This window comes from Aquarana catesbeiana, linkage group LG07 (assembly GCF_042186555.1).
Source record: "Aquarana catesbeiana isolate 2022-GZ linkage group LG07, ASM4218655v1, whole genome shotgun sequence".
NCBI classification, from domain to species: Eukaryota; Metazoa; Chordata; class Amphibia; order Anura; family Ranidae; genus Aquarana; species Aquarana catesbeiana.
The window spans coordinates 302,684,267-302,698,787 of NC_133330.1; the positions used below are offsets into that span (position 1 = coordinate 302,684,267).

General features: G+C 44.6%; 1 protein-coding gene across 2 annotated transcripts in view; it reads right to left on the reverse strand.

Moving 5' to 3' along the window:
- Positions 1–14,521, reverse strand: part of LOC141103705 (cytochrome P450 4B1-like) — a 100,118-nt gene that overhangs the window by 18,954 nt on the left and 66,643 nt on the right. For both annotated transcript variants that reach the window (XM_073593597.1, XM_073593598.1), the window contains exons 8-9: positions 9,183–9,373; positions 5,361–5,494 (exon numbers count right to left, since the gene is read on the reverse strand). In XM_073593597.1, coding sequence (XP_073449698.1) covers positions 5,361–5,494; positions 9,183–9,373 — 325 coding nt within the window. The remainder of the gene's footprint in view (positions 1–5,360; positions 5,495–9,182; positions 9,374–14,521) is intronic.

Sequence of the window (14,521 nt, forward strand, 5' to 3'; positions counted from 1 at the left end):
ACCTTAATGCATAGAATGCATTAAGGTGAAAAAACTTTTACCTTTACAACCACTTTAATCCATCTCTGAGCAATCCTCTTTTATTGTTCAGTGAGAAATATCTTGACAAACTGAGAAAAAAAATTTTCAAATCCTCCCCCTTGCTGTGAATGACAGGTGATTTACATATCTCGTGCACTAGCCTAAGACACAGGCATTATTTTTTAATTCCCTCCTCCACTCCTTTCTTCAGCAGCTCTGCAAGGATTGGCTGTTCCACACCTCCGCATGATTTGGCATGCTGAAGTCATGTGGTTACTTTCCCGTCTTTTCACTGGATGTTAGAGATCATAGCAGAAGTTCAGCAGAAGTTCAGTGTTAGAAATACACAGGAGAAAATGCATATTGACAAGGAGTGTAGAGGTGGGCGGGGAGTCTACTGATATCACGACTCCACCCACCGAGCTCCAGACAACAGACCCGCCCACAGAATCTGCAGTTTTTCGGGTCTAATAACAGACAGAGGGGAGACATTTGACAGGTAATGATACATGCAGGATGCATGTATATCTTTATAGATAACCCCTATGGCAGTAGTTTAGAAAGGATGACATTGGGTTTACATCCACTTTAACCCATTGATGCTGCACTTAGATGACGCCCTCTTGTGTTTCTTTTTTGCCATGGTGTACGACCTGAGACATAAAACAGCCTTCCATAACCTCAACTTAGTAGCAGAGTTTGGCTGTTCCTCACCTAGTCTTAAAATGGCCGTAAAGCCTAATCGTTTTTTTTACCTTAATGCATTCCTTGCATTAAGGTAAAAAATGTTTAGGTGTCAGCATCCCCCCCCCCCCCCCCCCCCCCTTTTACCTATCTGAGCCCTCACTTGATTCAGTGTTGTGCAGGTCTGCAGCTCTTCTCTCCCCTCACTTCCGGGTCTCACTGTCTTTGCTGGGGCACTGGGAGCCATTGGCTTTCAGTGCTGTCAATCCAAGCTAGTGATAAGGGAGTAGGGGGGGCAGAGTCCTGTTGTGTCTGTGTCAATTGACGCAACAGCCCAGTTCAGGTGTGAGTACGCACGAGTGCCCCCATGAGAGGCAGCTTCCCATGGAGGCACTGGACAGAGGGGAGGGCCCAGGAGCGCCAGCAGGGGACCCGAAAAGAGGAGGTTTGCGGGCCCTCTGTGCAATTCTATTGCACAGGGCAGATAAGTATACACGTTTGTTATTTTTATTTACGTTTACAATCACTTTAAATGGGTTGTAAAGGTTTACTTTTTTTCACCTTAATGCATCCTATGCATTAAGGTGAAAAAACATCCAACAATACCGGCCCCCCAAGCCCCCCATTTTACTTACCTGAGCCCGTTCACCTGCTGCGCTCGCCCCCGATTTCCTCCTCGCCGCTCAGCCTGGCCGTTGATTGGCTAGAGTGGATGGATTGAAAGCAGAGCAGCCATTGGCTCGCGCTGCTGTCAATCACATCCAATGACGCGGCACGCCGGGGAGGCGGGGCCGAGTGATACAGTCGGCGGCTATCGCTGCCGGCTGTATCACGGGAGCGCGCCTGCAAGAACTAAACACCATGCGAGAGAGCTCGCATGAAGGTGTTTAGTTCTTGCAGGGAGGAGCTGAGACAGCCGCCGAGGGACCCCAGAAGACCAGGTTCGGGGCCACTCTGTGCAAAACGAGCTGCACGGTGGAGGTAAGTATAACATGTTTGTTATTTTTTTTAAAAGAAAAAAAAAAAAAAAAAAAAAAAAAAAAATACCTTTACAACCCCTTTAAGCCTCCTACACAGCTGTTTCAGTTAAAGACCCTGTTTCAACCTACATGTGAAATTGCTGATCATTAGCAGCTGCTTGGTATAATTGGTTAATTATACACCTGACTCTAAGGCTCGGTTCACACTACCGCGACTTGGGATCCGACTTGTAAGCCCTCAAGTCGCCCCAAGTCGCCCCAGAAAGAGATTCACATTACAGTGCATGGGAGCGTCTTAATAGACACTACTGAAGTCGCTCCGACTTCAGAGCGTACTCCCTGTACTACTTGGATCCGACTTTGATCCGACTTCAGCCTATTGACTATCATTGAAGTCGGATTGCCGTCTCGCATGATCCGACTTCGGCATGCGACTTGTGCTCAAATGATCTTGAGGGGAACTCCGCGCCAAATTTTAAATAAAAATCCGGCATGGGTTCCCCCTCCAGGGGCATACCAGGCCCTTGGGTCTGGTATGGACCTTGAGGAGAACCCCCTACGCCGAAAAAACGGCGTGGGGGGTCCCCCCCAATCCATACCAGACCCTTATCCGAGCACGCAGCCCGGCCGGACAGGAATGGGGGTGGGGACGAGCGAGCGCCCCCCCCCCCTCCTGAACCGTACCAGGCCGCATGCCCTCAACATGGGGGGTTTGGTGCCTTGGGGGAGGGGGGCGCGCTGCGGCCCCCCCCACCCCAAAGCACCTTGTCCCCATGTTGATGAGGACAAGGGCCTCTTCCCGACAACCCTGGCCGTTGGTTGTCGGGGTCTGCGGGCGGGGGGCTTATCGGAATCTGGGAGCCCCCTTTAATAAGGGGGCCCCCAGATCCCGGCCCCCCACCCTATGTGAATAGGTATGGGGTACATGGTACCCCTACCCATTCACCTAGGGAAAAAAGCGTCAATAAAAAACACAGTACACAGGTATTTAAAATAATTTATTAGGCAGCTCCGGGATCTTCTTCCGACTCCGGGGGTCTCTCCGGCGTCTTCTCCCGGTGTCCGCATCTTCTGCCGGCTCCACCGCTATCTTCTGGCGCTCTTTTGCCAGCGGTGGTCCGGACCTCTGGATCATCTTCTTCCCTCTTCTCTTCCAGAGATGTTGACACGACGCTCTCCCCAGCCAGAATGGTTTCTGTGCGCTCTGCAAGGGACTTATATAGGCCGTGACCCCGCCCCCTTATGCCGTCACAGTCCCTGGGCATGCTGGGTCTGTGACGTTTTAGGAGGCGTGGTCACCGGGTGATGACCACGCCCCCTTATGACGGCACAGCCCCAGCATGCCCTGGGACAGTGACCTCATAAGGGGGCGGGGTCACCGCCTATATAAGTCCGTTGCGGAGCGTTCAGAGACCATTCCAGCTGGAGAGAGCGTCGTGTCAACATCTCTGGAAGAAAAGAAGAAGGCAGAAGTCCGGACCACCGCTAGCAATTGAGCTGCAGAAGATAGCGGAGGAGCCGGCAGAAGATGCGGACACCGGGAGGAGACGGCGGAGAGACCCTCGAAGTCGGAAGAGGACCCCCGAAGTCGGAAGAAGATCCCGGAGCTGCCTAATAAATTATTTTAAAAAACCTGTGTACTGTTTGTTTTATTGACGCTTTTTTCCCCTAGGTGAATGGGTAGGGGTACCATGTACCCCATACTCATTCACATAGGGTGGGGGGCCGGGATCTGGGGGCCCCCTTATTAAAGGGGGCTCCCAGATTCCGATAAGCCCCCCGCCCGCAGACCCCGACAACCAACGGCCAGGGTTGTCGGGAAGAGGCCCTTGTCCTCATCAACATGGGGACAAGGTGCTTTGGGGTGGGGGGGCCGCAGCGCGCCCCCCTCCCCCAAGGCACCAACCCCCCCATGTTGAGGGCATGCGGCCTGGTACGGCTCAGGAGGGGGGGGGCGCTCGCTCGTCCCCACCCCCATTCCTGTCCGGCCGGGCTGCGTGCTCGGATAAGGGTCTGGTATGGATTGGGGGGACCCCCCACGCCGTCCTTTCGGCGTAGGGGGGTTCCCCTCAAGATCCATACCGGACCCAAGGGCCTGGTATGCCCCTGGGGGGGGAACCCATGCCGGATTTTTATTTAAAATTTGGCGCGGAGTTCCCCCTAAAGATTCATACCAAACACAGTGGCGGGGATCCAAGTCGGATCCCCGTTCATTGAAAGTCGGATCCACAAGTCGTGTTGAAGTCGGGTTAAAGTCGCGTTGCAAAGTCGCGTTGAAGTCGTGTTGCCCCTGTGTGAATCGAGCCTAATCCTACAAAATCTCTAACTTTGTGCAAGTGTACAAAGAGCTATAGTGTAGGAACTGACCAAATGGTAGTCACACCAAATTTTGATTTGATTTTGATTTTTCTTTTCATTCATTTTGCATTTTGTAAATTGATAAAAATAAACAATTAATCGGTTCCCGACCGGCTCCTGTACATTTACGTGGGCAGAATGGCACGGCTGCGCAAAGTAACGTACCCGTACGTTACTTTGAATTTGCCGCCGCGTGCGCGCCTGCCACGATCTCCGTGAGTCGGGTCGCGGGTCCCACGGACTCGATCGCAGTGGGCATACCCGCGATCGCCTCACGGAAAGGACGAAGGGGGACATGCCGTTGTAAACAGCATCTCCCCGTTCTGCCTAGTGACAAGTGTCACTTGATCTCTGCTCCCTGTCATCGGAGTAGAGATCAGTGACGTCACACACCAGTCCATCCCCCTGACAGTTAGAAATCACTCCTCTAGGACATACTTAACCCCTCCCCGCCCCCTAGTGGTTAACCCCTTCACTGCCAGTGTCATTTATACAGGAATCAATGCATTTTTATAGCACTGATTGCTGTCTAAATGACAACGGTCCCAAAAATGTGTCAAAAATGTCCGACATGTCCGCCATAACGTCGCAGTCACAATAAAAAATCGCTGATCGCCATTACTAGTAAAAAAAAAAAATTATTAATAAAAATGCCATAAAACTATCCCCTATTTTGTAAACGCTATAACTTTTGCGCAAACAAATCAATAAACGCTTATTGCGATTTTTTTTTTTACCAAAAATATGTAGAAGAATACGGATCAGCCTAAACTGAGGGAAAAAAAAATGTTTTTTATATTTTTTTGGGGATAATTATTATAGCAAAAAATAATGCATTTTTTTCAAAATTGCTCTTATTTTGTTTATGGCGCAAAAAATAAAAATCGCAGAGATGATCAAATACCACCAAAAGAAAGCTCTATTTGCGGGAAAAAAAGGATGTCAATTTTGTTTCGGAGACACGTCGCACGACCGCGCAATTGTCAGTTAAAGTGACGCAGTGCCGAATCGCAAAAAAACGCTCTGGTCAGGAAGGGGGTAAATCCTTCCGGGGCTGATGTGGTTAAAATATATATGTTTTGAAAGTGTTCTTAATTAACAGCATTACTTCACATCTGTCTGAAACTTGTGCACAGCACTGTAGATCTATATTTTCTAGAGAGAAATCTCATATTTTGGGCAGAAGACCTCTTTGCAGTGAAATAAAATTTCCAGACATACAGTATTGTTAACTGACATTTTTTTGAAGCTAGCATGCTGATGAATTTACCACATAAAAATAACTTTATATTTAACAAAAGAGTAATGATGACTGACCTTTTGGAAGGCTTCGCCCATCACAGAATGTGATTGGTTGGCTGAGTTCACGAGCCACTTCAGGTACAGGTGGATATAGACGCAAGCTCTCCTTAATACACATAGTGGTATACGGCATCTTAGCCAGATCATCCCTGACCACACAAAAGATAAAATATATTAGCACAGATGGATAATACATAAGCATTTTGATGATTTTCAGTTTAGATGGAAAATCCCTCCCCACTGTGGCAAAATGGAAGATTCCTCCCTGCCTAACTGACTTAGGCTCGATTCACACCTATGCATGTTGCTTTTGAGCGTTTTTGGAGGTTTTTTTTTCATGCTTGCTGCGTTTTTGAGCCGCGTTTTTGCCGCGATTTGCGTTTTTTTTTTTTTTTTTTTTTTCATTTTTTTTTTACAGTCTTACAAAAAAATTACAAAAAAATAAAAAAATAAAAAAAAAAAAAAAAAAAGGCAAAAACGCTGCAAAAACGCTGCACTTGCGTTTTTGATGCTTGTCCATTGAAAACCATTACATGCAAAACGATGCTTTTTGCATGAAAAAAAGTCCCCGACCCTTTCCAAAAACGCAGAGATACAAAAAAGCATTGATGTGAACATGTTCCATAGGAACCCATGTTAAAAAATTCCCGTGCATTTCTGCAAAATGCAAAATGCATCAAAAAACGCACTAGTGTGAATGGGGCCTTAGGCTCCATTCACACTAGCGCGTTTTTTTAATGCATTTTGCAGAAATGCATGGGAATTTTTTAAAATGGGTTCCTATGGAACATGTTCACATCAATGCCTTTTTGTTTCTCTGCATTTTTGGAAAGGGTCGGGGACTTTTTTTCATGCAAAAAGCAGCGTTTTGCATGTAATGGATTTCAATGGACAAGCATCAAAAACGCAAGTGCACTGTTTTTGCAGCGATTTTGATGCGTTTTTGCCGTTTTTTTTTTTTTTTTTTAATTTTTTTTAAATTTTTTTTTAGACTGTAAAAAAAAAAAAAACGCAAAACGCAAATCGCGGCAAAAACGCTGCTCAAAAACGTGGCAAGCATGAAAAAAAAACCTCCAAAAGCAACATGCATAGGTGTGAATGGAGCCTAAGGCTCCATTCACACTAGCGCGTTTTTTGATGCATTTTGCAGACATGCATGGGAATTTTTTAACATGGGTTCCTATGGAACATGTTCACATCAATGCCTTTTTGTATTTCTGCGTTTTTGGAAAGGGTCGGGGACCTTTTTTCATGCAAAAAGCAGCGTTTTGCATGTAATGGATTTCAATGGACAAGCATCAAAAACGCAAGTGCACCGTTTTTGCAGCGTTTTTGGTGCGTTTTTGCCGTTTTTTTTTTTTTTTTTTTTTTTTTTTTTTTTTAATTTTTTTAAAATTTTTTTTTAGACTGTAAAAAAAAAAACTGTAAAAAAAAAAAAAAAAAAAAACGCAAATCGCGGCAAAAACGCTGCTCAAAAACGTGGCAAGCATGAAAAAAAAACCTCCAAAAACGCTCAAAAGCAACATGCATAGGTGTGAATGGAGCCTAAGGCTCCATTCACACTAGCGCGTTTTTTGATGCATTTTGCATTTTGCAGACATGCATGGGAATTTTTTAACATGGGTTCCTATGGAACATGTTCACATCAATGCCTTTTTGTATTTCTGCGTTTTTGGAAAGGGTCGGGGACCTTTTTTCATGCAAAAAGCAGCGTTTTGCATGTAATGGATTTCAATGGACAAGCATCAAAAACGCAAGTGCACCGTTTTTGCAGCGTTTTTGCCGGTTTTTTTTTTTTTTTTTATTTTTTTTTTTGTAATTTTTTTTTAAGACTGTAAAAAAAAAATGAAAAAAAAAAAAAAACGCAAAACGCAAATCGCGGCAAAAACGCTACAAAAACGCTGCTCAAAAACGTGCCAAGCATGAAAAAAAAACCTCCAAAAACGCTCAAAAGCAACATGCATAGGTGTGAATCGAGCCTAAGACCTGATTCACACCTATGCATGCTTAGTGCTTTTTTGCATTATGCAGATTTGCACTACAGAACGTGTTCCATAGGAAACCATGTTAAATGGACTATAGTGCAAATCAGCAAAATGCAAAAAGCACTAAAAATGCATAGGTGTGAATCAGGCCTAAAACCAGATTCTTACAAACTTGTTCAAAAACACTGTGCAAAATGTGCAGACTGCACCTATAACAACCCGATCAGATCTCTCACTGCAGCTAACCCCAAGACTGATTGGTTGTTCATGCCTTTGCTCTGTCATAAGGAATAAAAACAGATAAGGAATTGTTGTATTTATAGGCCTCATTGTAATTGCAAGATTTCACTAGCAGGTAGCAATGAAATTTGGATATTTATAGCTTCTATTTTTAGGAAAACTCAAAAGCCGCCAAAAGACAGGACAGGACCTCTTTGTATGCTAATAAAGGTCTATGATAAGGCATAACATGATGATGTTGATAACTCCATACTGCTAAGTGACTGAGGATGCTGTCAACAAAAAGAAAACAATTTTGGGCTCTGTGAACAAACTGAAATTCCCCCATTAACACACCGAGAACATACATTACCAAAAGTATTGGGACACCTGCCTTTACACACACATGAACTTTAATGGCATCCCAGTCAAATGCCCTGTACACACGGTCGGACATTGATCGGACATTCCGACAACAAAAGATTCTTTCCGTCGGATGTTGGCTCAAACTTGTCTTGCATACACACGGTCACACAAAGTTGTCGGAAAATCCGATCGTTCTAAACGCGGTGACGTAAAACACGTACGTCGGGACTATAAACGGGGCAGTGGCCAATAGCTTTCATCTCTTTATTTATTCTGAGCATGCGTGGCACTTTGTCCGTCGGATTTGTGTACGCACGATCGGAATTTCCGACAACGGATTTTGTTGTCGGAAAATTTTATATCCTGCTCTCAAACTGTGTGTCGGAAAATCCGATGGAAAATGTCCGATGGAGTCCGGTGGAATTTCTGACAACACGCTCCGATTGGACATTTTCCATCTGAAAATCCGACTGTGTGTACGGGGCATTAGTCTGTAGGGTTCAATATTGCTTTGTGCACTGGTGCGCAGTCATGTTGGAACAGGAAGGGGGCCATCCCCAAAGTGTTCCCACAAAGTTGGGAGCATGAAATTGTCCAAAATATCTTGGTATGCTGATACCTTAAGAGTTCCCTTCACTGGAGCTAAGGGGCCAAGCCCAACCCCTGAAATACAACCCCACACCATAATCCCCCCTCCACCAAATGATTTGGACCAATGCACAAAGCAAGGTCCATAAAGTTATCGTTGAGCGAGATTGGGGTGGAGGAACTTGACTGGCTTGCACAGAGTCCTGACCTCAGCCCGATAGAACACCTTTGGGATGAATTAAGAGTGGAGACTGCGAGTAAGGCCTTCTCGTCCAACAGCAGTGCCTGACCTCACAAATGCACTTCTGGAAGAATGGTCAAACATTCACATAGACACGCTCCTATAGCTTGTGGACAACCTTCCCAGAAGAGTTGAATCTGTTTTAGCTGCAAAGGGTGGGACAACTCAATATTGAACTCTACGGTCTAAGACTGGGATGCCATTAAAGTTCATGTAAAGGCAGGCGTCCCAATACTTTTGGTAATATAGTGTATATTTAGTCTGACCAGAAAGCAGCAATGATGGAAATAGATCTCTGAATCCAAGATCTCTGAATCCAAGATCTGCAAAGAAACAGCACTAGATCAACGCTTTCTCAGAAGTATCTGAACTATCAGCTTAGCTTCGATATAATAAACATAACTTAAAGTGATAAACATCATAATAGTAAGTTCTTACAATTCCATGGTGTGCCTATCTCCCAGCATCTCTCTGATCTCCTCCCGACATTTGTCTTGATGTTCTGGATATTTGGCCATACAGTAGAATATCCAGGAGATACCACTGGCTGTTGTATCGTGTCCTTCAAACATGAACGTATCCACCTCTGCACGTAGGTCCTCATCAGACAAACTCTGACCGTTCTCATCCTACAAATATATACATGACTTTATTTTTTTTTTTTACAGAATATTTAAAATCTAATTCAAGTCAAACAGCTAAATACACTATTGGAATACATCATTGTAAACTGTCTGATCAGAATTTGTAATTCTGCTCAGCCATTTTTGTAATTCCTATACGCTCTGGCCTGAGACTCAGAAGGGAATCTGAGAGAGAGAGGAGCCCTGTTTGTTTGGATTGAAAACAAAGATTTTCTACCTATACTCTCTACAGTCTCCACTTCTTCTCTTCCTCTCCTTCGAAGGTCACCTAGTTTTCTACGTCCATCCGAATCAGGGATCCCTCACGGCCCTGCACAAGTCCACACAGGTTGATCTGCGCAGTCAGCTCTGCATAACAAAAAAGGATCAAGAACTGCGCTGCTTAAAAAAACACTTTGATGGTAAGCCACAGCGGGCTCCAGTCACAGAACCAGATCGCATGTGGTATGGTCCTCCTATTGTGTGGATTGAGCTAAACACATCGTAAGATCCTGCCCACCCCCTTCCTTGGTTGGAGACCTGAGGAGCTGATCTTCCCCGTGGAGAGGTTAATACTAAGCTGATTCACAGCTTACCTCTGGTAAGCGGACATCTTATTAGGTGGAGGATTTTTCACTGGGTGTTTTACGTCTATGTACACTGAATACATCTACCTTGGCTCCAAGGATTGCGTTACATGTCCAAGATCATTGTTTGCATTTGCCTTGGCTCCAGGGACTGTGTGTTTTTGTGACGCCAGTCACTTTTTCTTACCTTCATTTGGGACTTTTTATATCTTTATTTGGTTATTATATATTTTCAGTCACTTTTTTAAGAAAGCTCTGGTGTTTTGTATTCATAAATATTAATTTTGAAAAACTCAATTTTAAACATATTCATATGTTCTGATTAGTCATATCACATGATTGTTGCCTTTTGTCTTAGCGCAGTCTTTTTTTGATTTTTTCTTCTTTTGTTTGTGTGCACGCCTCACGATAAGATTGCAGCTTAATATTTATTTCACTCTGCTAATCATTAGTAGAACAACCTTTATGTTAGCGCGGTATTGTTTATGGTTTATTTTCCTATACCTCTAACAGGCAGCACATCCAGGAGGGTCACACAACTCTCTCTTAAGCTTCGTACACACGATCGTATTTTCCAATGGGAAATGTGTGATGACAGGCTGTTGGCGGAAAATCCGAGCGTTTGTATGCTCCATCAGACAATTGTTGTCACATTTTCCACAGACAAATGTCTGTTGTCGGATTTTCCAATCGTGTGTACACAAGTCTGTCAGACAAAAGTCCAAAGTACAAAACACGCATGCTCGGAAACAAGGAAGAGCCAGAAGCAGTCGGTCTTGTAAACTAGCGTTCGTAATGGAGAATTAACATTCGTGACGCGGCAAATTATTAAATCTCGAAATGCAGCTCACAATTCTCTTCTTCTTTTAAGGGATAATAATGAAGCTGTTTTGCTGGTGATACTGATGAAGTTATTGCAAACAAATTTTCAAAGGCTTTTTTTTTTCTAGTGATATCAAGAATAATATTATGCTTTTTTTTTTTTTTTTTTTTTTTTTTTTTTTGGGCAAGTTACCACAACACCATTATCCCATAGTTTTTAAGATCAAAGATACAACTATGTTGGTGTCCCTTGTCAATTTTTACATTGTATTTTTTTAAATGTAACTGCCTACTCCAAAACTGTCATTTGAAGTAAAACACATAGCCAAGTATTATTCTCCACATGTTTTTTTATTGTCCATTAACAAAATAAAACAAATAAAATTAGACATGATATCTTCCAATAGAACTTAACCAAACAGTGCATTCTATGCATCCAAAAATATAGAAAACATAACAAATTAAATCATTATTATTCAACCAAAAAATAAAATAAAAGCCTCATGCATGTGTCCTGCTTCTTAATATAGGGGGTCAACCATGCCAAGAGTTGGTGAAAGCAGGGATCCGTCATCCTGAGATAATTCTGAGAATCATCTGGAGCTCCCGCAGCAAAGGCATGTAACATAATTGGTCACAATTAATTAAGCAACCAATTTTTGGTCCAAGAAATCCTCCTCCTCCTGTTCCTGGACTGGACTTGGGTCAAAGCAATAACTCCAAGGCCAATAATAAATAACATGTTATCTCCTCAGATTCCGCAACATGTCTGGTTGACGAACAGCCCCAGTTCACATTCTGAATCGCACAAGAACATGCTGCACATTCCTTCCATTCCTTTGCAATTCACATGTAATTCAGTACAGTTTGATATGAGTCCATTCATTTTAAATGGGCTCAAATCGCACTGCATAGCAGCAAAAGTAATGCATGCACTACTTTTGGAAATGCACTGCATTTAATCGCATTTTACCTTTGTACCATGTAATCCAGTACATGCGAACACACTGCATCTACGGTGTTGTAAACTTAAAATTGACACCTGCTTCAGATCACAACTGCAGTGCGGGAAATGTGCATGGAACGCGGGTTCCCGCACCGCTTGTTAATGTGAACCTATTGTAAAGCAAAAAGCAACTCATTAGCTATCCTTAAACTGCTTACTTCTCCTATTACGATGTTCCTTGGAAGCATAATTGCATACAGCAGAGCACAACTGGCTCCTAGTCCTGATCTTCCCTTTCAGTCTGAGCTGCTATGCAGGGATGGAATGCACAACTGCATTAATTAATTACAGACATTCACACAGCGCCGACAATTCATGCAGTGCTTTTACATACTGTACATTCAGTGCAGTGAGCCGATGCAAATTCATTGCAGATATTGCCCGGGCCAGGTATCAAACTAAGGACCCCAGTGCTGCAAGCCTTGAACTGTTGAGTTCAGATTTAACCCATTGCTAAAAGGACATAGACCCAAATATTACAGCTACAGTGGGTATAGAAAAGAATCACCCCCTTTAAACTAATACCATTTTGTTGCTTTGCAACCTGAAATGAAGACAGACACAGTTTTTGTTTTATCCAGCTGTATTTACTCAGTGCAACTTATAACAAGTGAAAGATATAACACCAATATGTCAGAAAAAAAACAAAAAAAACAAAAACAAAATGACTGAGTTGGAAAAAGGATCACCCCCCTCCTAAAACTGACTTGTAAACTCAATCAGGTGTAGCTAATCACCTTCTCAATGACACACAAAGCCATTTGACTTTCAACTGTGATCAGCTGTGGTCATTTTGATTAGCTCAGCATGAAAAGAGCTTTCCTGGAGTATTTCAGTGTCTGATAGTGTAACTGAAGCAAACAATCAACCATGGGTGGTAAGGCACTGTCAAAAGAGGTCTGGGATAAAGTTGTGGACAGGCACAAGTCAGGAGATTGATACAAAAACATTTAAAAGGCTTTATTAATGCCTGGAAGCACAGTGAAGTATATTGTTAAGAAGTAGAAGGTATTTGGTACACCACAGACCCTCCCTGGATCAAGATGTCACTCCAAACTGGATGAAAAAGCCAGGAGGAAACTGGTCAGAGAAGTTACCAAGAGTTGTACAGCAACTCTGAAGTTAACTCTGAATATATGGCAGAGTGGTCATTGTGTGCATGTGACAACAACATCACAAATTCTCCACAAATGTGGCTTGTATGGGAGGGTTGCAAGAAAAAAGGCCACATGCAGTCACGACTGACCTTTGCCAAAATGCACCTTGTAGATTCTGAAGCCACATAGAAAAAGGTGCTATGGTCAGATGAGACTAAAATGTAATTATTTGGCCTCAACACCAAACGAAATCCAATTCAACTCACCATCAATATAACACCATTCCTACAGTAGAGCATGGAGGTGGTAATATCTTGTTATGGGGGTGTCTCTCTCTCAGCAGCAGTGACTGGAGCACTTGTCAGGATAGAAGGAAAAATGGATGGGGCAAAATACCATCGAATTCTTGTGGAACATTTGCTGTCCTCTGCCACAAAGTTGTCAATGGGAAGAAGGTTTACCTTCCAACATGACAATGACTGAAAGCACAAAGCAAAAATGACCACACAGTGGTTGAAGGAGAAAAGGGTGGGGGGCGCTCGTGAGCAGCGAACGAAGATGGCCGCATCCTAACCTCGCTCCTCTCCGCCCGGACACATCGGCCTCGAAATACCGCAAGTAAGAGGATATCCCCGTCCCCCGATATCACCCGCTGAGTCCCGCTGCTGCCGAGCATCCAGTGGAGCGAACGGCAATGCTCACGCGAGCATCCAGCTCCAGATCTGCGGACCGCACGCTGCCTGGGGCCTCCCCGCCGGACGCCATGTTTGAAGCCCCGGCCTCAAGTCCGGACCCCTTCTCGCAGCTCTCATCTGAGGACCCTGAACGGTCTCCCGCTGTCAGCGGGGACCCACTCCAACAGCCATCATTGCGGGATGCTGATCTCCTCTCCCGTTTTAAGATTATGCTGCAGGCAGAGCTCTCTACAGCCACCACCAAGCTGGCTACCCACCTCACTAAAGAGATCAGGGAGCTTGGCTCCCGCACCAATGATCTGGAAGACAAGATGGATGCCGCTGCCACTGTCCTGGAAAACCACGAGCAGGACATCTCTGACATTAGGAAAGAACTGGATGTAGCCCTACTACGCCTAGAGGATTTTGAGAACAGGGCCCGCAGGGGTAACCTGCACTTGAGGGGCATCCCCGAAACGGTCATGGATCTCACTTCCACTGCCACGGCCCTGTTCCAGGAGCTTGTCCCAGCCATCCCAATTGACAGGCTGGAATTCGACCGCATCCACCGGTCACTTGGCCCCAAGAAATCAGAGGGACCACCCCGTGACATCATTATAAAGTTCACCTACTACCGCACCAAGGAAACCCTCCTCCGCGCGGCCCGGGACAAGTCCAATCTCACGTTCCAGGGATACCACTACCAAATTTTTGCGGACCTCTCCCAATCCACGATCGTGAAAAGGAGACAGATGAAGCCCTATACCTCAGCTCTCCAGTCTCACCAAATTCGGTACCGCTGGGGCTTCCCCTTCAAGCTCTCCTTCTCGTATAATGGTCGCAGCCACACGCTGACCTCGCCAGACGAAGCACAGTCCGTCCTGGACTCTCTCCAACTACTACCATCTGGTAAAAGCACCCGAAGCCCAACTGGATCAACTTCCCCTCGGCCCTCTACTAACCTCCCG